General features: G+C 36.0%; 1 protein-coding gene across 2 annotated transcripts in view; it reads left to right on the top strand.

Moving 5' to 3' along the window:
- LOC136037650 (vacuolar protein sorting-associated protein 33B-like) overlaps positions 1-26,648 on the top strand; it is a 32,972-nt gene extending 6,324 nt beyond the window's left edge. For both annotated transcript variants that reach the window (XM_065720364.1, XM_065720363.1), the window contains exons 2-5: positions 4,151-4,325; positions 10,503-11,187; positions 13,274-13,456; positions 24,516-26,648. In XM_065720364.1, coding sequence (XP_065576436.1) covers positions 4,156-4,325; positions 10,503-11,187; positions 13,274-13,456; positions 24,516-25,274 — 1,797 coding nt within the window. In that variant the 5' untranslated portion in view covers positions 4,151-4,155 and the 3' untranslated portion in view covers positions 25,275-26,648. The remainder of the gene's footprint in view (positions 1-4,150; positions 4,326-10,502; positions 11,188-13,273; positions 13,457-24,515) is intronic.
- Positions 26,649-26,991: the final 343 nt, after the last annotated feature.

Here is a 26,991-nt window from a genome sequence, read left to right on the forward strand (position 1 = left end):
TCTAGTTTCTTCTTTTCCAGACAAGCTTTTTCACAATTAGCATTCCAGCCTGGAATGCAGTTTCTTCTCGTTTTCTTAGGCTTAGAAAAACCAAAAATATCTTCACTAGCTTTCACTAGTACATTTGTAATTTGTTCACTTATTAAATCAATTGTATCATCTGGTGATATTTTTTTGATTTTAGATGCAATGGTACTTTGGCAGCTGAACCATTTGCAGTGTTGAACTGAATCAAAAGACATCATGTGTATCTAGGTTTTCAAAAGGCGGTATATGCAATATCTGAGGAATGACTATCTCTATTAAGTTGAAGCTATCCAGGAATGTCTAGGGGGATTTTGAGCTAAATCAAGAGATACAATGGGCATCCAGGTTGTCAAAAGGACATACCTGCCATATCTCTTGAATGACTTAAGGTATCAAATTGAAACTTTTAGGGAATCTTTCACTGGTGCTGATCCTCGAAAATACAAGGGGAGGGGACGAGGATTTTTTAATGAAGATAAAAGAAAAAAAGAACAGCATCAAGCAAATATACCTAAACAGGGGGTAACCATAGACCTTAATTCTCTTAATTAGCAGATACCACAGCAACAACAAAAACTAAAAATATTTTTTGTTGATTACAAGAGGCACTATATGTAGCAATTTCCTTTAAAATGAGCCATTAAACAGCTCTCTTTGATGTTTCAGCACCCTCCTATTTGCATAGAAGGAGAAACAGAAAAAAAAGAATGTTTTCAATACAAAATATTGTGGTTGCAGCCACTCTCCTTGTTTTTCAAGCCAGTGAATTTTTCTTGCTGTAGGGGCTGTAAGTTTCCTTTATAGGGTTTTCAGACAAGGCGGTTTTGATAATTTACTTTGTGTTTTCGATCTTAAACCAGTTTTAGGAGTACATTACTATTTGATAGCTGTGGAAAAACAAAGCACAGGGGTGACAAATAAGAGCGACCAGTTAGCCAGTCTTGCTGCTTTAAAATAGCACATAGCTAAAATAGAAAACAGCTATGAAATAGAAATGACAAAATATTTTTCAAAATCTAATGGGGGCAATTGCCCCCAGCTTCTCCCCTAATTGGCCTGCCTGGAATCTTTTAACTAAATCAAAAGACACTATATGCTACCTGATTGTCAACAGGGCGTATCTGTAATATTTTCATGGCACTTGGTATTAACCAAGTGCCATATAGCGACCGCAAATTCTGTCGGTCTGCCTGTTGGTCTGTCTGTTGGTCCCGGTTTTGCTACTTTAGGCACTTCCAGGTAAGCTAGGACGATGAAATTTGGCAGGTGCATCAGGGACCGGACCAAATTAAATTAGAAATAGTTTTTTTTCCCAATTTGACCATCTGGGGGGGGAGTGGGGGCCCTGTTAATTTGGAAAAATAGAAAAAATGAAGTATTTTTAACTTACGAATGGGTGATGGGATCTTAATGAAATTTGAAGTTCGGAAGGATATTGTGTCTCAGAGCTGTTATTTTAAATCCCGACCGGATCTGGTGTCATTGGGGGGGTTGGGAGGGGGATACCTAAAAACTTGGAAAACACTTAGAGTGGAGGTATCGGGATGAAACTTAGTGGGAAAAATAAGCACAAGTCCTAGATGCTTGATTGACATAACCTCGAACTCTTATTTTAAACCCCGAACAGATCTGGTGACATTGGGGGGGGGGGGAGTTGGGAGGGGGAGACCTAAAACTTAGTGGCGGGATCGGGATGAAACTTGGTGGGAAAAATAAGCATAAGTCCTAGATACGTGATCGACATAACCAGAACGGATCCGCTCTCTTTGAGATAGTTGGGGGAAGGGGTAATTCTGAAAAATTAGAAAAAAATGAGGCATTTTTAACTTACGAACGGGTAATCGGATCTCGATGAAATTTGATGTTTAGAAAGATATCGTGTCTCAGAGCTCTTATTTTAAATCCCGACCGGATCTGGTGACATTGGGGGGAGTTGGGGGGGGACCTAAAACTTGGAAAACACTTAGAGTGGAGGGATTGGGATGAAACTTGGTGGGAAAAATAAACACAAGTCCTAGATACATAATTGACATAACCAGAACGGATCCGCTCTCTTTGTGGTAGTTGGGGGGGGGGGTTAATTGTGAAAAATTAGAAAAAATGAGGTATTTTTAACTTACGAACGGGTGATCGGATCTTAATGAATTTTGATATTTAGAAGGACATCGTGACTCAGAGCTCTTATTTTAAATCCTGACCGGCATTAAGCCTCTTATTTTTGTTTTAAATCAATCTATTTATTCATAGAATTTTGCTAGAGCTCATACCATATGATCTCTTGGCTCTTAGCTCTTCTTGCCTCGTCACAAGCGCCATATGAGCTCTTAGCTCTTGTTTGAATGGCCATGAGTATCAGGTTGAAAAAGTCAAAGAATGTCTAACTAAGGTAAGAGACACTACATGCCTCTAAGTTTTCAATAAGCTTTATTTGTAATTTCTCAGTATTAGCTACAGGTTTTCAAGTTTAAATTTTCAGGGGGTATTAAGGGAGATGTCGATCAAAATCAGAAGACACTTTGTGCAGCCAGGTTGTGAAAAGGGCCTATCCACAGTACATCAAATACAACGTAGATAACTTCGAAGACCACACTGCCATTCCATGAAGAAAATATAACAGTTCAAAGTAGGGATCATCAGCTGTTTTACTGCTGATGATGGACATTGTATATGTATCCGAAATATTCAGTTAAAAATTTCATATTTGTTTCACTGTCAATTGAAAGGTTTCATCCCTATTTTGAACTGTTATGTTCTCATTAAATACAACTAAGGCTGCCAAGTTGAAACCTTTAGCGAGTGTTGAAATATATCAAACAGTTTGTGGTAACAAATTGTAAGTAAGGAGTAACTTAGTCCAATAGTAACCAAAAAAGTAAAAAAAAGGGACTTTGATAACAAATAATGCTTCGAAATAATTGCCTTTTTATGTTGATTCCAAATATATAATAATTAAAATATGTTAATTTGAAATATGTAATATTTTTTAGGTTTATTGTTACAGCTTCAGAAAATTTGACTAACTTTCTAAAAAAGGGAAAATACTACCAAAAATTTGAGCAAAATAAAAGAAATTTTCAACATCAGATTCGGCATATCCAAGAAAACTAGTGTTCTGAGAATCCTAAGTGTCTTAACACTAGTGTCCTTGGATATGTGACGTTTTGGTCGGATTAAGTGACCAAAAATATTGGAGTGCAATTAGCCACCCTCCACGCCCCCTTTTCCATCCAGAAACATCTTATCAAAAATTTAAGGTAGCTTCTTATGTCAGCATGGTTGAAGGATCAAATAACTATGCCCGTGTGGATGACATGACTCCCCACAGCCCCTGGAGAAAGGGCTGTAACTTACGCGGTTTGCCCATTGTTTATATATAGCATTTGTTATTGGTAAATACACAGAATTCTGTTTTTTCTTCTTTTTTTTTTTGGGGGGGGGGAGAATTTTTGCAGCGGTGTATTTTCACGAGGCTAATTTTTTGTATGGATTTTCAGAATTTGGTAGGGAAATTAAACAATGATTTTAAGGGAAGAACGTTTATTCAAACTTGCTTTTTGTCGGGTAGCAAGACAAGAAGAAAATATTAGCATAAAGACTGGCCAGGGGTGTGGCACCAAAAAGGCATTCTCCATTTTTTTTTGGGGGGGGGGCAAAAAAGGGTCCTTATAATAAAGTCCTTCTCCCCTCTCAATTGGTGACCGTGCTTTTAATTTCTGAGTATTAGAATACATTTTCTTCTGTTGGTATTTGCTGCAAGACTAGGAATAAAAACACTCTGAAAACACTAGCATTTCTTGACTGACTAGTTTAAGGACTATAAAAAACTACAAACTTGGGAATAAGACAATTGCAACAATATACTTTAGCACCAAATGCTTAATATTTTGATGCCAAATGAAGAAATGGGGTAGTGAATATACAAAATTGAGTCGAACTGTGGATACAGATTCACCATTCCTCATTTTATCAAAAATTGTTAGCAATGAAAATGAATTAGGCAATACTTGTAAATACATGGTGCATTATTACAATCTTTTGTCCGTGTGTGATAACATCTACTTGACATTTGTCAACTTGTATTGGTTTGCTGAATTCATCAATAACAAAGGAAATGTATTTTTAGTCAGAATGGACACTGAACCAGCAAGGGAACTAGCAAGAAGCCATCTGTTGTCCCTTTTGAAAAGTATCATTCCTGAAAAGCAGAAGGAAGGGGCCCAGAATATAAAGAAGGACTTGGTCATTCATAGTAGCTTAATGAAAACGTTGGATCAAGTTGCTGGCACTCAAAGGATAAAGTAAATACAAAACAATTTCTGTTAATTATGTTCTGATTATTTATTTTTACTTGTATATGTTCAAATCCTATTAGTAATATTTTAGCACATGATAAAAAGGTGAGGGGTTTTTCACTTGCTCACTAGTTACAACATGAAATGTTTACTAGAAATTAAGGAAAGCTAGTTCATAAATCATAATTCCAGTTTGAAGTTGGGGTAGCAAATTTTAGACAAGAGTCGGAAAAATATAAATAAAGAATTAGATTCTGTTTCAGCTAGTTAGAATAACATTCCCTTTTGATTTTTGGAATATTTTTTTCTTTTTCTTAGTTGTAATTTCTAATCCAATTTCAGTGTTTGTAAAAAAATATTTAATAACGATTGGTTCACTTTGGGAAAATTTATGACTGCAGGGATCCCTTGGTCTCACCTATTGGGCCCTCTGCTCATCAGCTGTGCTCTAAGAATAGCCTACTCCTTTTTTCATGTTTTGCCACTCCTTCTTCTAAGATCTGGACCATAATGTACCTGTAGCTAAGCTTTGGCAAATAGCGTTTGGACATTGGAAATGATTCCCACCCATGATAAGGTGATTATCAAAATTGTAAGTAGAATAGGTCTCATCAGCCTCACACCCAAATATAAATATGTTTATTGGAGAAAGATGGAGTGTGCAAATACATTAAAGAATGTACCCATGGTCAACCCAATTTGAAAGGCGATTTAAAAATTTACCTCGCTGAATAGTGCTAAAAATATAACCACCATAAAATAGATTCTGCTTTGTTTGATAAATTGTACTTTTCTAGTTTGTAACTCAAGATTCATTTATTTAAAACAGCTTTCATAGTACTGCGCAAAACTACTACTACTACTACTAATAACTCACTGCAGCACCAAGCCGCCTGAGGCGAACACAGCTATGCACGCTCCTCCTCCAACCTAATCTATGTAAAGCCTCCCTCTTTAGACCCTCCCAGGAAGTTCCCATTTCCTTTAAATCTTTATTTATGACAGCCTCCTAACCCAAACAAGGAGGACCTGCTTTCCATGTAGCCCCAGACGGTTTGTCAAAAATGACAATCTTCGGTAATCTGTCATCCGTAGAACGTGGCCTAGCCATCTCAACCAATCTTTCATTATATCCCTAGAAAGCGGGATTGAACCACATTTTTCGTACAACCTACTGTTTGAAATATGGTCAGTCAGCCGGGTACCCAGAACAATCCGTAGGCAATTTCTCTGGAAAACATCTAGTAAATGTTCATGTGCTTTTCGGAGCGCCCATGCTTCAGAACCATATGTGACCACTGTCATCACTGTAGCTTCCAATATTCTAATCTTGGTTTGTAGACTTATCTTTCTATTCTTCCAAACTTTTTTTAACTGTGAAAAAACACCCTGGGCCTTAGCTATTCTACTTTTACCATCTTTCACTGCTCCCACCATCTTTACTAATAATACTACCAAGGTAACTGAAGCTCCCAACCTGATCAATCTTTTCGTTACCTAATGTCACCTGTAGCCTCAGCTAAATTACGATATTTCTTACAACACAGGGAAAACAAAACACTATGCAGGATTACTGACACAAAACGGAATAGAAGAAAAGCTTTCTGGCAATTGCTGAACATTTGTGTCTTGAATTTTGCGTCAAGGAAGCAAAGCCATGTGGGCTTTTGAATAGGTGGATTTACAAAGATAGATGGCGTTGTGACCAAGCAAAATCAGCTAGGAGGGCTGATTCTTCGACTGCTTGCACTATGTCACAGAAAATCACTGGAACGAATGCACGAATAAGCTTAAATTAGGAGTGTTGCGCATCAGCTTCAACTTCGATGCAGCACCATTTGTCCAATATCTAAAATTAGTTTAGATGTTTTATTAAATTAGTTAAATAGTTCAAAATTAGTTTAGTTTAAAGACAAATAAAGAAGTGGTAGTCTTTGATCAATTGCTCTCTTGTGGACTTAATGAAAGGTCCTTTAATATGCTCTTGATACTATTGCAGATGCAATTAATAATGAAACTGGGCACAGCGACTTTATCCGCGCTTTTATATTGTTTACATAAGTAACAGTGAAGGCCACATTGCCTAAGTTGCTCTCAATTAAACAAAAGTTAGTCAACTAACAAGTCCATTTGTTTCGCTTTTAGCGTTTTATTTGCCAGAAAGTGAACTACGAAACTTTACCAGGCTCTTGCAAATACAACGGAAAGTTCAGCCGAAATTTCGAAATTTCTATAGCGTAAGCCATGCAAGAAATTAGGAACATACCATCAGGTTCAGGAAGATGAGGCCCGTCAACCTGAAGAAGGTTGAAATCAGCCCTTTTGTGAAAATTTTACACCTTTGGTTTTCTTTAATAAGAAGAGAATTAAATTCCAAAATTCAAAATACAGCCTTTAAGTAAGTGCTTATAATAAACAGCTGCATTAATCGATTTGGGAAACCTTAAATGAATCACCATATTTTGCAAGAGCCAAGACTTTTACGATAAAGACAAGCATGAGCTGTCGAATTCGAATTTTTTGCCAGAAATTTTTCTAGATATCTGACAACGAAGACTTGTTAATAGTAGTTCCGTAGTCAAGTTTTTAGTTAACTAAGAATCCGTTTGTCAAAAAAAAAACATTCAAAATTATCTGAGAAAAAAAAACCGGCAAAATCTACTTTATTAATACAAATAAAGCAGAATGAACAAGGTTCTAGTATGATAATTAAATAAAAAAAACTAATTTTTTTAGCTGAAAGTAAGGAGCGACATTAAAACTTAAAACGAACAGAAATTACTCCGTATATGAAATGGGTTGTCCCCTTCGCAATCCCTCGCTCTTTACGCTAAAGCTTTTAATTTTTTTAAAAAGTAAAATTGTGGCAAAGAGTCAAACTTTGGCGTAAAGAGCGAGGGATTGCGGAGGGGACAACCCATTTCATATACGGAGTAATTTCTGTTCGTTTTAAGTTTTAATGTCGCTCCTTACTTTCAGCTAAAAAAATTAGTTTTTTTTATAAAATTTCTGAACGTTTTTGAATTAATGCATGTTTGGTTTTGGCTCTCCGCACATAAATTATTAAAATGAAATTTGTATATTAATTCTTTTTTTGGCTAAAGGGCTTTCTCTTAGTTTTGATCAGAAGATTTTGAGAAATAAGGCGTGGAGAAGGAGGCCTAGTTGCCCTCCAATTTTTCGGTTACTTAAAAAGGCAACTAGAACTTTTAATTTTTAACGAATGTTTTTATTAGTAAAAAATATACGTAACTTAAGAATTAACTTACGTAACATACTTTCATAACCTTATGTTTTTATTATGTATACGAGGGGGTTTGTACCCTCGTTAATACCTCGCTCTCTACACTAAATCGTAAGTTTTGTCCCAATTCTTTAAGAATGACCCCTGAATCAAAAAGGCCGTAGAATAAATAGTTGAAATTACTAAAAATACTTTTGCATAAAGAGCAAGGTATTATCTCCTCCTAAATACCTCGCTCTTTATGCTAAAGTATTTTTAGAACCCCTCATATGCGTAATAATGTCTGTTCGTTTTAAGTTTCAATGCTACTTCTTCCTTTATTTGAAAAAACGTTTTCATGTTTATTTTTCATTGTTTTCTTATAGTAATGCTAGAAAATCCTGCGCCCTTTTCATTGAATTTTTCTTCCCCCATGACAGATTCCTCCAAGGGAAGATCCTCCAACATAGCCCCCTCTCCTCAGCCCCACCCCCAAACAAAATAAAATCCCCCTGAAAACATCTTTACACTTCCCAATAACCATTATGATATGTAAACACTGGTCAAAGTTTGTAACTTGCAGCCCCTCCCCCAGGGATTGTGGGGGAGTAAGTCATTCCCAAAGACATAGTTATTATGGTTTTTGACTATGCTGAACAAAATGGCTATCTCAGAATTTTGATCTGTTGACTTTCGGAAAAAAATGAGCGTGGGAGGGAGCCTAGATGCCCTCCAATTTTTTTGGTCACTTAAAAATGGCACTAGAACTTTTCATTTCTGTTAGAATGAGCCCTCTTGCGACATTCTAGGACCACTTGGTCGATACGATGACCCCTGGGGAAAAAAAAACAAACAAATAAACACGCATCCGTGATTTGTCTTCTGGCAAAAAATACAAAATTCGACATTTTTGTAGATAGGAGCTTGAAACTTCTACAGTAAGGTTCTCTGATACGCTGAATCTGATGGTGTCATTTTCGTTAAGATCCTACGACTTTTAGGGGGTGTTTTCCTCTATTTTCCTAAATAATGTAAATTTTCTCAGGCTCGTAACTTTTGATGGGTTAGACTAAACTTGATGAAACTTATATATTTAAAATCAGCATTAAAATGCGATTCTTTTGATGTAGCTATCGATATCAAAATTCCATTTTTTTAGAGTTTTGGTTACTATTGAGCCGGGTCGCTCCTTACTACAGTTCGTTACCACGAACTGTTTGACTACAAGTTATGATGTGGAATGAGGACTTTTCTTGTGGGAGTGATCAAAATAAAACTAAGTTCACTATTTTGGTTATATGGCTAGTAGTCAGAAAACAGAAGAAAAAACTAAAAAAAAGATGCCGAAAAAACAACACTTCATAAAATGAAAAACAGACTAAAAGAACAAAGTTATGTTGCCTTAACTTTCAGTGAAGTCCTCATTCCGATGAGTATAGAAAACTTGTATGGCTGGAAACTGGAGATACACATTAAAATGTAGGGGAGGGTTAACAGACTAAAAAACAAAGTTATATTGCCTCGACTTTTAGTAAAGTCCTCATTCCAATGAGTATAGAAAACTTTCAAGGCTGGAAACTGGAGTAACACATTAAAATTTAGGGGAGGGTAAAGAAAAACCAAACCTACTAGCAGTAGTCCTACCTCTTTAAAGTCAAGTAACCTACTTAGTGTCAAGGGTTTCTGAGCTAACTAAGCCTACTGTATTGTAAATTCATTTTGAGCTAAAATTTTTCTTGACTGCAAAAGATCCTGATTAATCATTGCTTTCAGAATAATTATTTCTGTAATTTTAACACATGTCGGATTAATTCTATCGATTATCTAGTTCTGTTTGAAATCATTAATTGTTACTGAAGTTGCCAGACACTGCACTTTCAGCAGTTTTTCGATCGCTCCCATGTCAGTCTTCAATCCCCATCCTCTCGTGTTAAATCACTGAAGATTCAACTCTTATAGTTGCCCATACTTCAGCGCCATTTCAACACCAAAGTTAAATAATATAAGAAGTGTACTGGGTCAAAATGTTTGTTAAGTTGAACTCTATGATGGTAAAGCCAAGAAAAAAAAATATATAAAAAGTGAATTTTGTGATCTTTTAAATTAAGGTTAAAACCAAATTTTGTGCAGACTCAATTTTTACTTTGGGATCGTCTCTTACTAGGTTGCTAGCTACTGCTGCATCCTGGATTAAAACTCAATTTTATACGAACTCAATTTTTGAAAGAGAGCCAACACATCCTAATAGCACCGCCGCTTGAAAACTTAGCGGTAGTAAGACCCGTTTTATTAGTGGTATGTTACTTTGATTGCTTGGTCCTGTCGTTGCCAATAGAAACTGCGGAAAAAAGAAGGGATCGCTAAATACTGTTTTGAATTAACAGCAATTTTTCTTTTACTTCCAGTGAGCTCGTATTGGAGCAATGAGATACACTGTAATAATTATAGATTATAAAGTCGGTAGTTCATCTGAAACTCATGTCTCTACACCAAAATTTATTATTTATAGCAAGGAAAATGTTGAAAATTGGAAATGTATTTCTACTCTTTAAACAAAAAAAATATAAGGAATCCAGAATTAACGTTTTTCACAAAATAGTGGTCGAACTGCCTCCTCCACCAAAAAAAAGAATCGGCTTTCTTTTAATATGTTTTATGTGTCTAGTCATCAGAATCAACTAACTTGATTAGTTCTATCTCAAAGTATAAAGCGAGCGCAAAAAAGTGAAACTATATATTATCCTGTTTTATTGAAGAATCATAAAAATAAAATCAGGTCTAAATCCGTTAAATGACGACCTTTACTCGTGATTTCTTGGAACAGGAAGAATAGCACTGTATTGAAGGCTCAGCTCATTTTTTTTTCTTGAGTTTTATCTGCCGTTTAGATCAGGAATTTAATATGTTTCGCTCGTGGATGACTTAAGTAGACGTTAGGGTAATGCTTCTTCTTCTTCTAGGGAATGTGGCTTTGATCGTCTTTTTAAGCTAGAACCAGTCCATCCCACAACAAATAACACATTGGTCTACATGATACCAGCTGTTTATGAATACGCAAAGACTATCGTAGATCACGTGAAAGCCATTGTTTCTCATGTAAAACAAACTAGTTTTAGTTACATTAGAAAAATTCACGTAATTCTTGTACCAAGAAAGCTGTTTCTTATAGAGAAGCTTTTTGAAGAAGAAGGAATTGCTGGCAACACTGAGCTGCATGATTTAAACTTGAATTTTGTGCCCTGGGATGTTGATTTGATGTCATTGGAAATGCCTTATTTTTATTCAAAAACGTTTATTGATATGGACCAGTCATATTTACTTCCTATAGCTGTTTCTTTATCAAACTTGCAAAGTGTTTATGGAGTTTTTCCCGAGCCCATGGCTTTTGGAAGATTGTCGTGTATAGTCTCGTCAATGATGAAGTCTCAAAATCAAAGTGGGGGTGAATTTATGCAGAAGAAGTTTGAGCAAGTTTTCCTATTTGATAGAGATATTGACTATCCTAGTGTGTTGCTAACTCAGATGACATATGAAGGACTGGTTGACGAGCTGCTGGAAATTAATTGTGGCTACCTGGTGACAAGCGATGGTGGGAAAATGCAAAATTATGCCCTGAATAGTGTAAAGGACGAAGTTTTTTCTACGGTAAGTCTGTGAATAAAAAATATTATAAAAAGGGAACAAGTTAATTCCTTAGACCACATTGGCCTACCAATTTGAGGAAAATGCAAGGAAACCTTCCATAAAATATTTAAGGGAGGTTTTGAAATAGTCGTCTTGTATTTTTTTGGTATTTTTGTTTCTCCTGAAAAAAAAATCCATTTTTGGTTGTTTCTTCTTTATGTTAGGGGAACAAGTTTCAGATAATTAACTATTGGAGAATAGCTAGGAGATAGAGGACGTCATATTGTCATTGAGGATGTGAAACCTTCTGCTTTGAGACGCCCCGTATGGTTTTGTTACCAGAATTTTTTTTTGTAGATGCCCAAAATAATAAATCTGTTATTTAATTAAAAAAATTATTAGTAAAAACTTGCATGAAATACATGGAAGGAACTAGTGAGAAGCCAAGCGAAGCAGAAATACGACTTGATGTTAAGTTGACTGAGAATGTAGGGTATAAGATTATTTTCAACAGGCAATCTTTCTAGTCGTGTGTGTTTATTTTTACTTGTATTAAAGGTGTGTTTTTGAGGTCAACTATTGTTTATACAGCACAATTGTCCCCTTGCATTCTCATAATTTGTAGAAAAGGCTAACATTTCTATGCTGACGATAATAAAAATAGGTGAATTTTCATTGTTACCCGTTCTCAATAATAAATATTTGACTTCAGAATACCCTCTAAAGCTAAACTCAGTTACATAAAAGTGGGAAGTGCGTTTTGAGGAAAATTTAAGAAAATCCGCTTTTAGAAAGTGATAAACCTTGTTTTTTTTTTCGTCTTCTCCTAAGTTGCCATATAAGCTTCATAGAGATAGAATAGATGGACTACGGCTTTTCGCTCTAGAACATTCGATTGGGAAATTCCCATATAAAATAGTCTCATTTGAAGCCTTATTTCATGCAGAGACCTTAATGGGTTTACGACAATCACGTTTGTAGGGTTGTAGTCCATTTTTCTTTTGTTCACGGAGGGTTAGTTTGCTATTAAAGGCCCCAGTTCTTTTCTGAATAGCCTCCTGAAATAACCATAGATGTAACGGACATACATGTTTGATGGTTCGGGACTTGTATCAGGAAAACTACCAAGACCAGGATTGCCAACACAGTCAGGTCCTAAAGTGTTGCAATTACCCACACAGTGTTTTTCCGTGCCACAGTAAAAAATGACCGAAATAGCATTTTCGTGCTGCAGGTGGCAACCCTGACCGAGACCTCTTCCAATTTCTAAGGATATTTCAGATTGTACAGGGTTAAATGAAAAGAAAATCTTTTTTCAGTAGCTGTTGCACAGTTGTTCTCCCCCCCCCCTTCTCCTTCAGAGGCAATCAGAAAGTTTCAGAATGTTCAATATTGAATATTGAAATATTGAATATATTGAAATATTGAAATATTCAATATTGAAATCCATAAAAGATAGTGCTGGTTAGATGCCGTCTACTTATGAATACTATTGCTTGAAGACCATTCACCCCTTCCCTTCAAAACATCTTGTCATAGTTTGTTTCTGGTGTTTAAACTTCTTGAGTGTTCAGTCTCATAAGCAACTTATTCGTTTGTTTACCAGAGACTGCCAATTTGTCTCACTTATGCATCTTCCATCTTATTCCAACTTTTATTTTAAATTTCTTTTCAGTGCTTGCTAAAAATCATTACCTTAATCATTAAGGTAAAAATAAGGCTTAATGGATGCCGATATGGAGGTGGTTTCAACACCTCTCTTGCCTAAATATCAGCTACAAATGCGGTCATACCCTGACGCAGGGGAGTGATAAATTCGAATCACCTCTTCAGATACATTTAGAAGTAGCTGTCTAAAAATGCCTTCCGTTTCGTGTATTGACCCCTCAACCCTACGAATTTGAACATATGCACCCTTGGAAGGGTTTTTTAGATTAGAGAATTATATTGGGTTTAGTGTATTTTAGTATGTCAAGTGAAACACAACTAAAAATAAACAATGTGCAATTGATAAAAAAAAAAACATTTTATGAATTAATAGATTGGAAGTACACCGTTTTTAAATTCTCACGACTTGACAATGAAGTTGACATAATTTTTTCTTCAGATAAAAAGTAAATATATTTCGTTTGTCTTTGATGATCTCCGAAATAAGAGCAGACAATTGAAGGAACAAAAAGACAGTCTGAGCAAATTGAGTGTCCAAGAAACAAAGAAGTTTGTAGAAAATGATCTTCGATCCATTCAAACTCAGTTCAAGTCATTGGCTGTCCATATTGAAGCCTGTGAGGTAAGTTCTCTCAGTATATCTTTACTGCGGTTTTCTGTTTAGGAGGTCTGTCTAAGGTGACACTAGATCTTGTTAACTGCAAACTGGAAATACAACTCAAAACTGCAATAGCACAAAACTATTTTAATCGAAATGCATATTGATTTTTACCGGTGGAATAAGATATTATTAAGTTCGAAATTCCTGTACAAATTTTGCTTTTGTTATTCTGATCTGTTGTGGTAGATTTTTTTGTTGTTGTGTAAAACTTCGTTAAATCTCACGTAAATGGCGTCTTTTATAATGCAGTTTACTTTTTTTTTAAATTAAATGCTCACTTGAACCTCTAGCCCGTTTTCCTGCATCCGTTGAAGAGAGAGAGACAGAGAGAGAGAGAGAGAGAGAGAGAGAGAGAGAGAGAGAGAGAGAGAGAGAGAGAGGTTTATTTAAACAACAATCGTAGCTGAAATGGCTAATTTGATGTTGACATGCAAAACATGTTATTATGCACTATTGTAAATTGATGTAAAAAAAAGGGACGAAAGAGTTCTGGCAGCGGTTTGTCCGAGCACGCACAGGCACAAGTTTTAGCTTCTGTCTCTTACGGCTGACTGTCAGGGCTTCTGGTGGGAAAATGTCACGGTGAGCAGGGTTAAACAGCAGCATTTTGCCAAACCTCAGGATAAGGTCACCCAAACGAATTTCCAAACTTGGAGTTCGAGGGCTGCTAGGGCATCGTGGTAGGAAATGTCTCTGATACTCAGGATGATCCTGGTTGCGCGTTTTTGGACTGACTCCAGTTCCTGCATTAGATAGGCGGTTCTTAATGCTGACGGGCCCCAGCCGAGACAGGCGTATTCAAGCATGGGGGCGCACGTAGCACAGGTATGCCCGTAGAAGACTGTGGGCGTTGCACCCGAAGCGACGTATTTTTGAAAGGGTTTGCAGAGATGCGTTTGCTTTACGGGTCACACTATTAATATGGGTAGTAAAGGTGCAATCACGTGAGAAAATGACACTTAGTATTTTTCACCTCACTCACAATAGGGAAAGGAACTTCAGGGGAGGGCGAAGTCTCTCTTTAGCGGGTTCGGTCTAAGTATTTTTGACTTAACAGACTTAATAGTCAATTTCGTATCAGAGTACTGTGAACTTAGTAGATCGAAAGTATGCAGATTTATATTTTTCCGCAGAGACATTTGTAAAAATCGTCTTAAATTTACAAAGTCGTTTCAGTTTTCCATAAAAGACAGTATTTAGGCTATGGACTTTAAGCAGCTTCATTATTCTGCAATCTTTTAGGTGGAAGTATAGAGTAGATTAAAAGAATATAGTATTTTAACGGAACGAGAGATTGCAGCGTCTACTGCAGGATGTTCTTGCCTCTCTTTTTCGCTATCTCTTACAACAGCAAAAAAATAAAAAAAAAAACTGAAAAATGAAAAAAGAACATTGTGAAATTTGAGATCGATATCCATTAATGAACAAATTTCGTCAAAGTTGAAGATTCCTATACATCTCCCGGAAGAACAGATAGACTCCTTGGTCATGGGTCGAGTTGTAAACTTCTTTTTCTTTGGTCTTCATTGTACCTCTTGAAAGGTTGGTCTGCTCGCGCTTGAGTGCTCGAAAATGCCACAAAATGGAAAGTTCAAAAGATATGATGATGATGATAAATTTGTTTCCCATTTGTAGGACAAAAAGAAAAGATTGTCTTAAATGGAGTATAAAATAATACGAAAAGGAAAAAAGAAAACAAACACGAAAGCAAGAAAAAACAACAACTCCATATTACTCTAAATACATAAACAATAAATCCACATTAACTAAATATATACAACACATGAGCCACCACAAACTAAATTAGACCATAGCAAGGTATAAACTATGATTAGCATCCAAGCCCGCCGCATACCGATCACGCCGATCTTTTACCCACTGAACTGGTTCTCTGAGACTATATTTTTTCACAACATGAGTATTTCCAATCCAAATTGGCAATTTCAGTAAAAACTTGGCATGCTTAAAATGAGTTGGTCGGATATATTTCACATCAGTCGCTATAAATATGAGCCAAAAAAGGGGAAAGTGCAAGAAGGTGGGGGTTTACAAAAATTATGTTAAAGAATTAATTTGTTTCTTTTTCCTTTTTGTGTAACTAATTAATAATATTGAAAATTATCTATCTTTATCCCTGTATTATCCGACACTTTTTTTCTTAATTATTATAGTTTTTAATGAATATGTATATTTGCCGATTATCTTCTCTCTCTCTTCCTTTCTCTCTATCTTTCTCTACCCTTCCCTGTCTTCTTCAGAATTGTGTACAATAAAGAAACTCGTATAAAAGGCGAAAGAACATACCTTCTATTAACTTAAATTCCACAAAGAACCGACCATAATCATTGCCTCCTGAAGATATGGTCAATACAAGCTCTCCCTTTCCTAAAACCATACTGTTCTTCTTTACCACTTTCTCTATAGCCTCAATTAGTCTATTGAATAATACATTACTAATTAACCGTAATGGAAAAAGTGGTATCGTAGATTAGCAATGCTACTTGGTAGTTTCGAAATTTGTTGGTAGATTTTGCATGAAAATACCATTTTTACACAAAAAAATATTTTTTGCGCAAAGAAATGCTGTCAAAACACAAGTTTTGCTGCCTAAGTATCGGCAGCTTTTGGAATTCTGTTACTGGCAGCTTTGGAACTTTGTTCATACCTGCTAAGTAAGCATGTTTCTCTCTACATGTTTTTTTCTTTTTATTATCATATGCAATAAACAAACAAAACCTATTGACATCAAATGCTTGATTTCCTATATTTTTGAGTGAAAATAATTCTGTAGGTTACTGTAGAAAAAAAGGAGTTTCTAAACACGTATAGAACAAAAGAAGATAGGAAAAACAAGTGGGATGGATCAACCAATAAAGCTTGTTTGCTTTGGGGGGGTGGGCGTTTTGTAAGCCCAAGTTTCACAAAATAACTATAATTGAATGTATTTCCAATTAATATAGGTAAAGTTTGCAATATTATGATAAATAAATTATCTTTTATTGTCAGTCGCAAAATAACTTTTGTGAATGACAAAAATATTTTTTGCTAAAAGAAAACTACTACTACTACTACTACTAATAACTCACTGCAGCACCAAGCCGCCTGAGGCCAACACAGCTACGCACGCTCCTCCTCCAACCTAATCTATTTAAAGCCTCCCTCTTTACACCCTCCCAGGAAGTTCCCATTTCCTTTAAATCCTTATTTATGACATCCTCCCAACCCAGACAAGGACGACCTGCTTTCCGTGTAGCCCCAGACGGTTGGCCAAAAAGGACAATCTTCGGTAATCTGTCATCCTTCATCCGTAGAACGTGGCCTAGCCATCTCAACCTTTCTTTCATTATAGCCCCAGAAAGCGGGATTGAACCACACTTTTCGTACAACCTACTGTTTGAAATACGGTCAGTCAGCCGGGTACCCAGAACAATCCGTAGGCAATTTCTCTGGAAAACATCTAGTAAATTTTCATCTGCTTTTCGGAGTGTCCATGCTTCAGAGCCATATTTGACCACTGTCATCACTGTAGCTTCCAATATTCTAATCTTGGTTTGTAGGCTTATCTTTCTATTCTTCCAAACTTTTTTTAACTGTGAAAAAACACCCTGAGCTTTAGCTATTCTACTTTTAACATCTTCACTGCTCCCACCATCTTTACTAATAATACTACCAAGGTAACTGAAGCTCCCAACCTGATCAATCTTTTCGTTACCTAAGGTCACCTGTTCATCTTCACTTATTCCTAACCTTAGTGACTTAGTCTTCTTAACATTAATTTTCAAGCCTATTTTAGCACCCTGAACTCGTAAAACCTCTAAAAATTCATTCATTTTGCTCACACTTTCATCTAATATGCTTAAATCATCAGCATAATCTAAGTCCAGGAGCGTTCTTCCTCCCCATTTGATTCCATGGTCTCCAATTGCCTTTCCTGTGCTCCTTAAGACGAAGTCCATCAAAATGATCCATATAAAGGGGGATAGAACACAACCCTGCTTAACTCCTGATTTAATACAAAACCAGTTGCTAACCTCATTTCCTACCTTAACCGCAGCAGTATTATTCTCGTACATAGCGCAAATCACTTTAATGTATTTTTCTGGTATACCATATAACGATAAGACCTTTGTTAACGCTGTTCTATCAACAGAATCGAAAGCTTGCTCATAATCGATAAAACTAAGGACCAAAGGTGTTTGACAACGAAGGGACTTCTCAATTATTAACCTAAGAGTGAAAACATGGTCGACACATCCTCTACCTTTTCTAAAACCGCATTGTTCTTCCCTTAAAACTTTGTCTACCGCATGTCTCAGTCTAAAAAGTATCATATTACTCAGTAATTTGCTACCTACAGAGACCAGACTAATGCCTCGATAATTCCGACATTCACTCTTGTCACCTTTCTTATACAGTGGTTTAATTAAGGTTTTCCTAAAATCATTGGGTACTTCCCCTTTTTCAAAAATCATGTTCATAATCTTCAGTAGCTTATTCCTAACCTCAGAGCCACCATATTTAAGGAACTTATTAATCATACTATCAGCACCTGGGGCCTTATTATTTTTTAATCCTTCTAGTACTGTCGCTAATTCTTCCTCACTAAACAAATCTTCCTTCACATCCAAGGTATCACAAACTTTTTCATTTTCATCTATATCTTTTCCTGCAACTGTATCTCGGTTTAGCACATTTTCAAAATGTTCCACCCATCTTTCTTTAACTTTTTCCTTATCACTAATTGTGACCCCATTTCTATCTTTAACTGGGACTAGTCCGGATCGGCTACTCCCTTTCAATTTATTAACATGCCAGTATAATATTTTACTATTATGCCGTCTAGCCGCATCTTCCAGATCCTCAGCAATTTTATCCATCGCCTCCATTTCACATCTCCTTAGTTCATATTTTAATGCTTTCTCCACTTTCTTTACATTCCTTTTGTTTTCATACGACCTATCGCTCAGATAATTCTTATACAAACCCCTTCTACTCTCTATTAAACCTAAAGCTTTTTCACTAATATTCCTAGTTGCTGTCTTAGCACTCTTCCCTAGGACACCATCAGCAACTTCACAAATTGTTTTTCTGAAATTATTCCATCCATCTTCCACATTGTCAAATTTTAAACCCTCAAGTTTAGTACTCAACTGTTCCTGGAATTTTTTTCTCAAATTTTCATCCTGAAGTCTACCAACATCATAACTTTCCGGGAGGGAGTTACTCTTCCGAAATTTCAGCTTTAAATTAACCTTAGACACTACTAGATGGTGATCTTTACTTTTAACATCAATAACGGCACTCCTATACACCCTAGTATCTTGTATTGATCCTGCTAGTCTTCTGTTTACAATAACATAATCAATAAGGTTTGCTGTCTTACCATCACGTGAATACCATGTCAACTTATGGGCCATTTTGTGACCAAACACCGTATTGGTTATAACTAGGTTGTTATACCTACAAAATTGCAAAAGCCTATAGCCATTACTGTTTTCTTTTCCTACACCAAAATTACCTAGGCTAGGATACCATCTATCCCTATTTCTACCAACCTGGGCATTAAAATCTCCTAGCAAAAACACCATATTTCTACCTGGTACCCTGTCTATTTGCTCCTGTAACTGTAAGTAAAATTCATCTGAGTCACTAGTATCTCCATCAGTTGGTTCAATGGGGGCATATACTACTATAACTGATACCCTAAACTTTTTAGTCATAAAATGAGCAATTAGTATTCTATTATTAATACCTTCCCAGCCTAAACAAGACTTAGCAGCTTCCTTATTCATCATGAGCCCTACTCCCTGTCTATGTACCCCATCCTTCCTTCCTGAGTAAACAAATTCTATGTCACCTAATTTCATGCTTCCTATCCCTGGGATATGAGTTTCTGAAACTCCTAATAAATCCAGTTCAAACCGTCTGAATTCGTCAGTCAAAATGTCGATGCGATAGTCATTTTTTAACGTCGTAACATTCCAAGTTCCAATTTTCATGTTAATGACAGCTAAAAGAAAAGCTGTCAAATAATAAGTTTTGCTGCTTAAATGTCGACAGCTTCTGGAATTCTGTCGAATTCTGTTACTGGCAGCTTTGGAACTTTGTTCGTTCCTGCTAAGTAATTTACTTTCTACCGAAATCAAGCTAATGGCTCTATGATTTTCTTGAAACGATGATTCCATCTAGCAATATAAAAAAACTATGTAGCTTCATGTTTATGATTAAATAAAAAAAAAAAAATAACTGCAAGTAAGGAGCGATATTAAAACTTAAAACGTACTTAAAGTGAAAAGGGTTCTCCCCTCCGCAGCGCCACGCTCTTTATGGTAAACTTTAACTCTTTGTCACAACTCTACTTTTTAAAACAATAAAAAACTTCGATGAAATGCGATTTTTTATGTAACTATTGGTATCAAAATTCCATTTTTTAGAGTTTCGGTTACTATTGAGCTGGATCGCTCCTTACTACAGTTCGTTAAAACGAACTGTTTGAACATGCTTAGTTTTCTGCAGTAGGGTAACTACTAATGCGCCAAAACGTTGCAGTTTTAAAGAAACTACAAAGTTTTAAGTTAAGGAAAGCTGGGAGTATCATGTGGCATTAACCGATTATCCTTAATAACATTCAGGGCAACTTCACCATGACTGAATGCTCTTTACGCTTAGGGACATTTTTTCAGGACTATACTGTTCGAAGCCTCCTAGGACCTAAAGCCTTTGAGCAGGTCCGTCTGGTAAATAGCCAGAAATCGTTTTGAACAATTTAGTATGGTATTAGTTTCTAATATATAACTATACAAGTAATTTTAGTATCAGGAGAAGGCTTTTATACAATTTTAATTTTTAATTTTTCTGTTACTGTGAATGTCCCAAATCTGGTTAATGTCGATATTTACCGGTGAATGTCCGAAATTCTTTTTTCTCTCCTTGAATTCAATTAGCTCTGCGAATCAGCTTTTTCATTCTTATGCAAGGTTTAAAGTTAAAAGATAAATTTAGGTTAAGTTAGGTTGGGTTTGGTTAAATTAGGCTGTAAGTCTCAGAAACGGGTTGAAAACCTAACCTAACCTGTCACCATCAAACCTTGCATAGAACTGAAAAAGTTGACCGGCGCCGCTGACTAACTCCAAGGAGAAAAAAAATGGTATTTCGGACGTTCACCGGTGAATGTCGGCATTCACCAACTTCGGACATCCCGGGTAACATTTCTAATAAAACAAGTGCACTTTACTCATTAAGCTTCGCTTTTATTGAAAATAGGGTAAGACTGCCTTATCAAATTTTGTTATTTTTGCATAAAACGGTCATTACCATCGTTGAAGGGTTTTATTGTGAAATTATCAAAGACTATGCGCATGAAAATACTAATATAATAGTAAAATATTTATCCTATATCCTCCGGCGCAGGTGATTGAGTCCTGATACTGGTCCTGGGCCAAAGTCGGCCCAGCTCCTAATATCTGGAGAAATCTGGGGAAAAAACTTGCAAAGCGTCAGATGATTTCCCCACCACGCACAGGACTCCCGGCTGAAGGTAGAGAATCAGGAATTCGGTACCTGCGCTACGCGGATCACGTGGATCATTGATCAATCATGCGAAAAATTTTCTTATGCTCACAGAGATTATTTTGAAACAATTTAGCGTTTATTTTACCACCATAAATTAATTGAAACTAAGGATATGTAATATTAGCACGATTTTAAACAGTTGTCACGATTTTAAATATTAACACGATGTTGCATTAGCACGTTTTTAAACGGTTGTCAAAATTACGAAACAAAAAGATGAAATCAAACAGTTCGTGGTAACGAACTGTAGTAAGGAGCGATCCGGCTCAATAGTAACCAAAACTCTAAAAAATTGAATTTTGATATCAATAGCTACATCAAAAGAATCGCATTTTAATGCTGATTTTAAATATATAAGTTTCATCAAGTTTAGTCTTAGCCATTAAAAGTTACGAGCCTGAGAAAATTTGCCTTATTTAGGAAAATAGGGGGAAACACCCCCTAAAAGTCGTAGGATGACACTTAACGAAAATGACACCATCAAATTCAGCGTATCAGTGAACCCCACTGTACAAGTTTCAAGCTCCTATCTACAAAAATGTGGAATTTTGCATTTTTTGCCAGAAGACAAATCACGGGTGCGTGTTTATTTGTTTGTTTTTTTTTGTTTTTTTTTCCCTAGGGTCATCGTATCGACCAAGTGGTCCTAGAATGTCGCAAGAGGGCTCATTCTAACGGAAATGAAAAGTTCTAGTGCCCTTTTTAAGTGACCAAAAAAATTGGAGGGCATCTAGGCCCCCTCCCACGCTCATTTTTTTCCCAAAGTCAACGGATCAAAATTTTGAGATAGCCATTTTGTTTAGCATAGTCGAAAATCATAATAACTATGTTTTTGGGGAAGACTTACTCCCCCACAGTCCCTGGGGGAGGGGTTGCAAGTTACAAACTTTGACCAGTGTTTACGTATAATAATGGTTATTGGGAAGTGTACAGACGTTTTCAGGGGTATTTTTTTGGTTTTGGGGGTAGGGTTGAGGGAGGGGGCTATGTGGGAGGATCTTTCCTTGGAGAAATATGCCATGGGGGAAAAAATTCAATGAAAAGGGCGCAGGACGAATCTGGTCACATTAGAAAAAAACGTCAAATTAAGAGCTTAATATACAATGCTGGGTGTTCGGAGCCTCCCTATTATGGAGTATAATTTGAAAATAACACAACTATACGAGTGATAAAACATATATACCACAACCATAACTCAACTAACGAAAGAACTGCTAAGAGATAACACAACTATAAAGCGAAAACAGGTGAAAACTAACGGGAAAATAAACGAACTAAGAGGTGGAAGGGGCCCAGAGAAAAAATATAATCCTTTTTCAATTGTGAGCCTAACTTCCGCAAAGGAGTAATAATGTCAGAAGCCCCGAAATACCGAATTATTTTCTTTTCAAACAGTTCGTGGTAAGGAACTGTAGTAAGGGGCGACCCGGCTCAATAGTAAACGAAACTCTAAAAATCGGAATTTTGATGCTAAAAGATACATCAAAAGAATCGAATTTTTACGCTGATTCTAAATATATAAGTTTCAATTAATTTAGTCTTTGTCATCAAAAGTTATTTGCCCTGAGAAAATTTGCCCTATTTTGGAAAAAAGGGGGAAACATCCCCTAAAAGTCATAGGATCTTAACGAAAATCACACTATCGCATTCGGTATATCAGAGAACTCTATAGCAAAAATTTCAAGCTCCTATCTAAAAAATGTGGAATTTTGTATTTTTTGCCAGAAGGACAAATCACGGGTGCGTGTTTATTTGTTTGTTTTTTTTTTTTTGTTTTTTTTTCCCAGGGGTCATCTTATCGACCAAGTGGTCCTAGAATGTCGCGAGAGGGCTCATTGTAACGGAAATGAAAGGTTCTAGTGCCCTTTTTAAGTGACCAAAAAAATGGAGGGCAAATAGGCCCCCTCCCATGCTCATTTTTCCCAAAAGTCAACAGATTAAAATTTTAAGATAGCCATTTTGTTCAGCATAGTCGAAAACCATAATAACTGTCTTTGGGAATGACTTACTCCCCCACAATCCCTGAGGGAGGGGCTGCAAGTTACAAACTTTGACCAGTGTTTACATATAGTAATGGTTATTGGGAAGTGTTCAGACGTTTTCATGATTTTTCTGGTTTGGGGGGGTGGGGTTGATGGGAGAGGGCTTTGTGGGAGGATCTTTCCTTTGAGGAATATGTCACGGGGGAAGAAAAATTCAATGAAAAGGGCGCAGGATTTTCTAGCACTACTATAAAAAATACAATGAAAAAATAAACATGAAAACGTTTTTTCAAATGAAAGTAAGGAATAGCATTGAAATTTAAAACAAACAGAGATTATTACGCATATGAGGGGTTCTAAAATTACTTTAGCATAAAGAGCGAGGTATTTAGGAGGAGATAAATACCTCGCTCTTTATGCTAAAATATTTTTAGTGATTTCAACTATTTATTCTACGGCCTATTTGATTCAGGGGTCATTCTTAAAGAATTGGGACAAAACTTACGATTTAGTGTAAAGAGCAAGGTATTAACGAGGGTACAAACCCCCTCGTACTCATAATAAAAATATAAGAATATAAAAGTTTGTTACGTAAGTTAATTCTTAAGTTACGTATATTTTTTTAATAATAAAAACGTTCGTTGAATATCAAAAGTTCTAGTAGCCTTTTTAAGTAACCGAAAAATTGGAGGGCAGCTAGGCCTCCTTCCCCACCCCTTATTTCTCAAAATCGTCTGATCAAAACTAAGAGAAAGCCATTTAGCCAAAACAAATTAATATACTAATTTCATTTCAATAATTTATGTGCGGAGAGCCAAAATCAAACATGCATGAATTCAAAAACGTTCAGAAATTAAATAAAAAAAACTAGTTTTTTTTAACTGAAAGTAAGGAGCGACATTAAAACTGAAAACGAACAGAAATTACTCCGTATATGAAATGGGTTGTCCCCTCCGCAGTCCCACGCTCTTTACGCTAAAGTTTTTAACTGTTTTAAAAAGTAGAATTGTGGCAAAGAGTCAAACTTTAGCGTAAAGAGCGAGGGACTGCGGAGGGGACAACCCATTTCATATACGGAGTAATTTCTGTTCGTTTTAAGTTTTAATGTCGCTCCTTACTTTCAGCTAAAAAAACTAGTTTTTTTTATTTAATTCACTCACCAGATCGATTAGTTTTCTCATACATTGTATTCTATATATTAAGAAATAACCCTGAATACATCGTATAATACATAATGTAATCACTGTTATATCATACAAATAATCCTACATATGTCACTTCCATTTATTTTGCCATATTGTCTAATGAAAGGAATCTGGGGTTTTAAAAATTGGTACAAAAAGTTCATCCATACTAAAATATAAAATAGCCAATTCGGAAAGTGGAGTTGATTAATCTCACCTAGGTTTTGTTTGTATACATATCCTATTGCATGAAGATTGTTAAAGACATTTGTATACTTTTAGGCAATTACCAATAAAAGTGGTGATCTGAAATCTCTACATAAGATTGAAGAAAGTCTAATCCTAGGAGTATCTGTGAAAGAAGCAGCAGCCTACTTAGAAGAAGCTATTGCTCAGCAAATGCCAGCTGATATGATTTTGCGACTCCTCTGTTTACTTTCCATAACCAGTGGGGGTTTGGATGAAAAAGATTACAAGCTGCTTAAACGTGAATTTTTATACAGCTACGGTTTTGAGCACCTTATCACGTTCCATAAATTGCAAAAACTGGGGCTTTTCTGCCAAAAAGATATTCCCACTTCTACTTTAAATAAAGCAATGGAAAAACTGGCTACAACTGTTATTACAAGACAAGGTTTGTTCCGATCCTTAGTGAAAAAATTGAGTTTGATTCCAAAACAGAGTGGTGAATATAATCTGAGAGATCCTCCAGATGGGGCGTATGTTTTCGGTGGTCGTTACATACCAATGATGTCACGGATTGTTGAAAGTTATTTAACAAAAAATATACAAGTAGAAGAGATGCTTCGTACGGCTATGGGAAATCATCATCTTCAGACAAGAGTGATCAATGAAGTAACAGCGACGACGAGTGTTAAGACTTTTTTGGTTGGTATAATAGGGGGTATTACTTATGCGGAGGTAGATGCCTTCCGTCAGTTAGGACAGAGGTTGCAGTGTGAGTTTATTTTGTTTGGAACTTCTATAATTAATGGAAATAAACTAATGAGGGATGTTATTTTCAAAGTGTCCTCGGAATGAAGAGACAACATCTAACTCGTTACCAAAGGCTGACAAATTTTGTGTTTTTAGACTAACAAAAATTGTCTTAAGAGCAACTTCGTTATAGGAAATACCAGTAGACTTTCCTATTAAAATTTTATATTACATATTAAACAAAATTGGCATTCCTAATATGTCTACCTAAGGTTTCAAAAGAGAGTAAAAAAATAATCAATTAATTCCTTACAATTAGTAGTCCCATCTTAAAAGAGGAAGATCCCCAAAGGCTATTTGTTGTTTTAACCTAAATTGTAGACTAATTTCCCTCTCTAGGATAAAATGGTCAGAATCAGACCTTTTCTCTATCTAAAATCTGCTGATGGAAACGGTTCTGAATGCATATAGGAGATGCGAAAGAGAAAATCTTAATACCAATTTTATAATATGTCTCTTGTGACCCCCCTCCTTCACAGATACTTTGACCCTAAAAGTTTTCCTTACAGGTAAGACAGAAGCTCTCCCTCCAAAACATGACGGTAACTGTGAATCAAGTCAACAAAAATTAAAAGCAATATGTTAAACTGTATCCCAACGGTCAGCAATTCCTGTTGTAAGTTTGACTACCATGCATAATATTTGGAAAGCAAAAATGTAGAAAATGTATGTACTATTTTTGTTTGGAAATCAGTGTTACACATTTCCAGTAATCGCCCAATATTTCTTGAATTGTCTGCTTAATACATTTTTTTTTCTTGAAATAAAGAGTGATAGCAGACAATTTTCTGATACGAGGTAGCATGCAACATTGTTTCTCGACTGAAATTCGAAAAATTGATTTCTAGAAAGCTATTGTTTTAATGATACAAGGCTTATAACCTTGGGTATGTTTTTGGTCTTCTAAGGGGGTGGGGGAAATGTTGAGGTGATCCTGAGTATGTGGTCAAAGGTAGCATATTGCATACTGCTAGTACTGGCATCTCATTCCAGGGTGAAGCCAGTTGAGGCCGAAATAGCTGCTCACATTCTTCCACCAAGTTATATTGGAGTTTTAGCATTTCCTCTGTTGAAGTTCATATTTTTTTTTCAAACCTGTCTTATGACTTCTTTCAATCCTGTTCAACTGCGTCTTGGTCAGAATTCAAGAAACTTTTCTCCTTATAATCAAAAGTTTAGTTGGTTGAAAGGTTTGGGTTGAACTACTTTGTAACAGGTCTATGGTAGCAAGTAAAGAATCAATAATTTTATCAAAAACAATGTTGTAATTAAGTTTATATGGTGCTTAAGTTTTTATAATTAAGCCTTATTTTCATTTTTTTGCACTAGTGTTTGCAAGTGAAAATTTTACATAAATTGATTTTATTTATTTGTGCTGTTGTGGTTTATTTCAATCAATAAATTTGGTTCGCAAACTTACCTTCCTATTTTTCCAATTTTTTCAAGTGTAAAAAACGGCCTGAGTCTTGGCTATTCTACTCTTTATACTTCCACTGTATTCGCCATCTTTTCTGATAATACTACCCAGGTAAGAGAATCTATCTACTTGATATGCGTTCTCTACCCAGTTTCACCTCAGTAGTGAGGGGGTTCCAGGTTTAAGAGCGGCCCTATGCCTTCGAATCCTGATATGGACACATGTTTTAGAAACTTGTTCAAGACGCTGATGTTACTAAGTTTTTGTTAAAGTCGCAGGTTTTTGTTCAGATTAGGGAATGTTAGGGGATAAACATAAAACAAAAAGCTAAATCAAGTATTAAAA

This window comes from Artemia franciscana, chromosome 17 (genome assembly GCF_032884065.1).
Source record: "Artemia franciscana chromosome 17, ASM3288406v1, whole genome shotgun sequence".
In the NCBI taxonomy this organism is placed as follows: Eukaryota; Metazoa; Arthropoda; class Branchiopoda; order Anostraca; family Artemiidae; genus Artemia; species Artemia franciscana.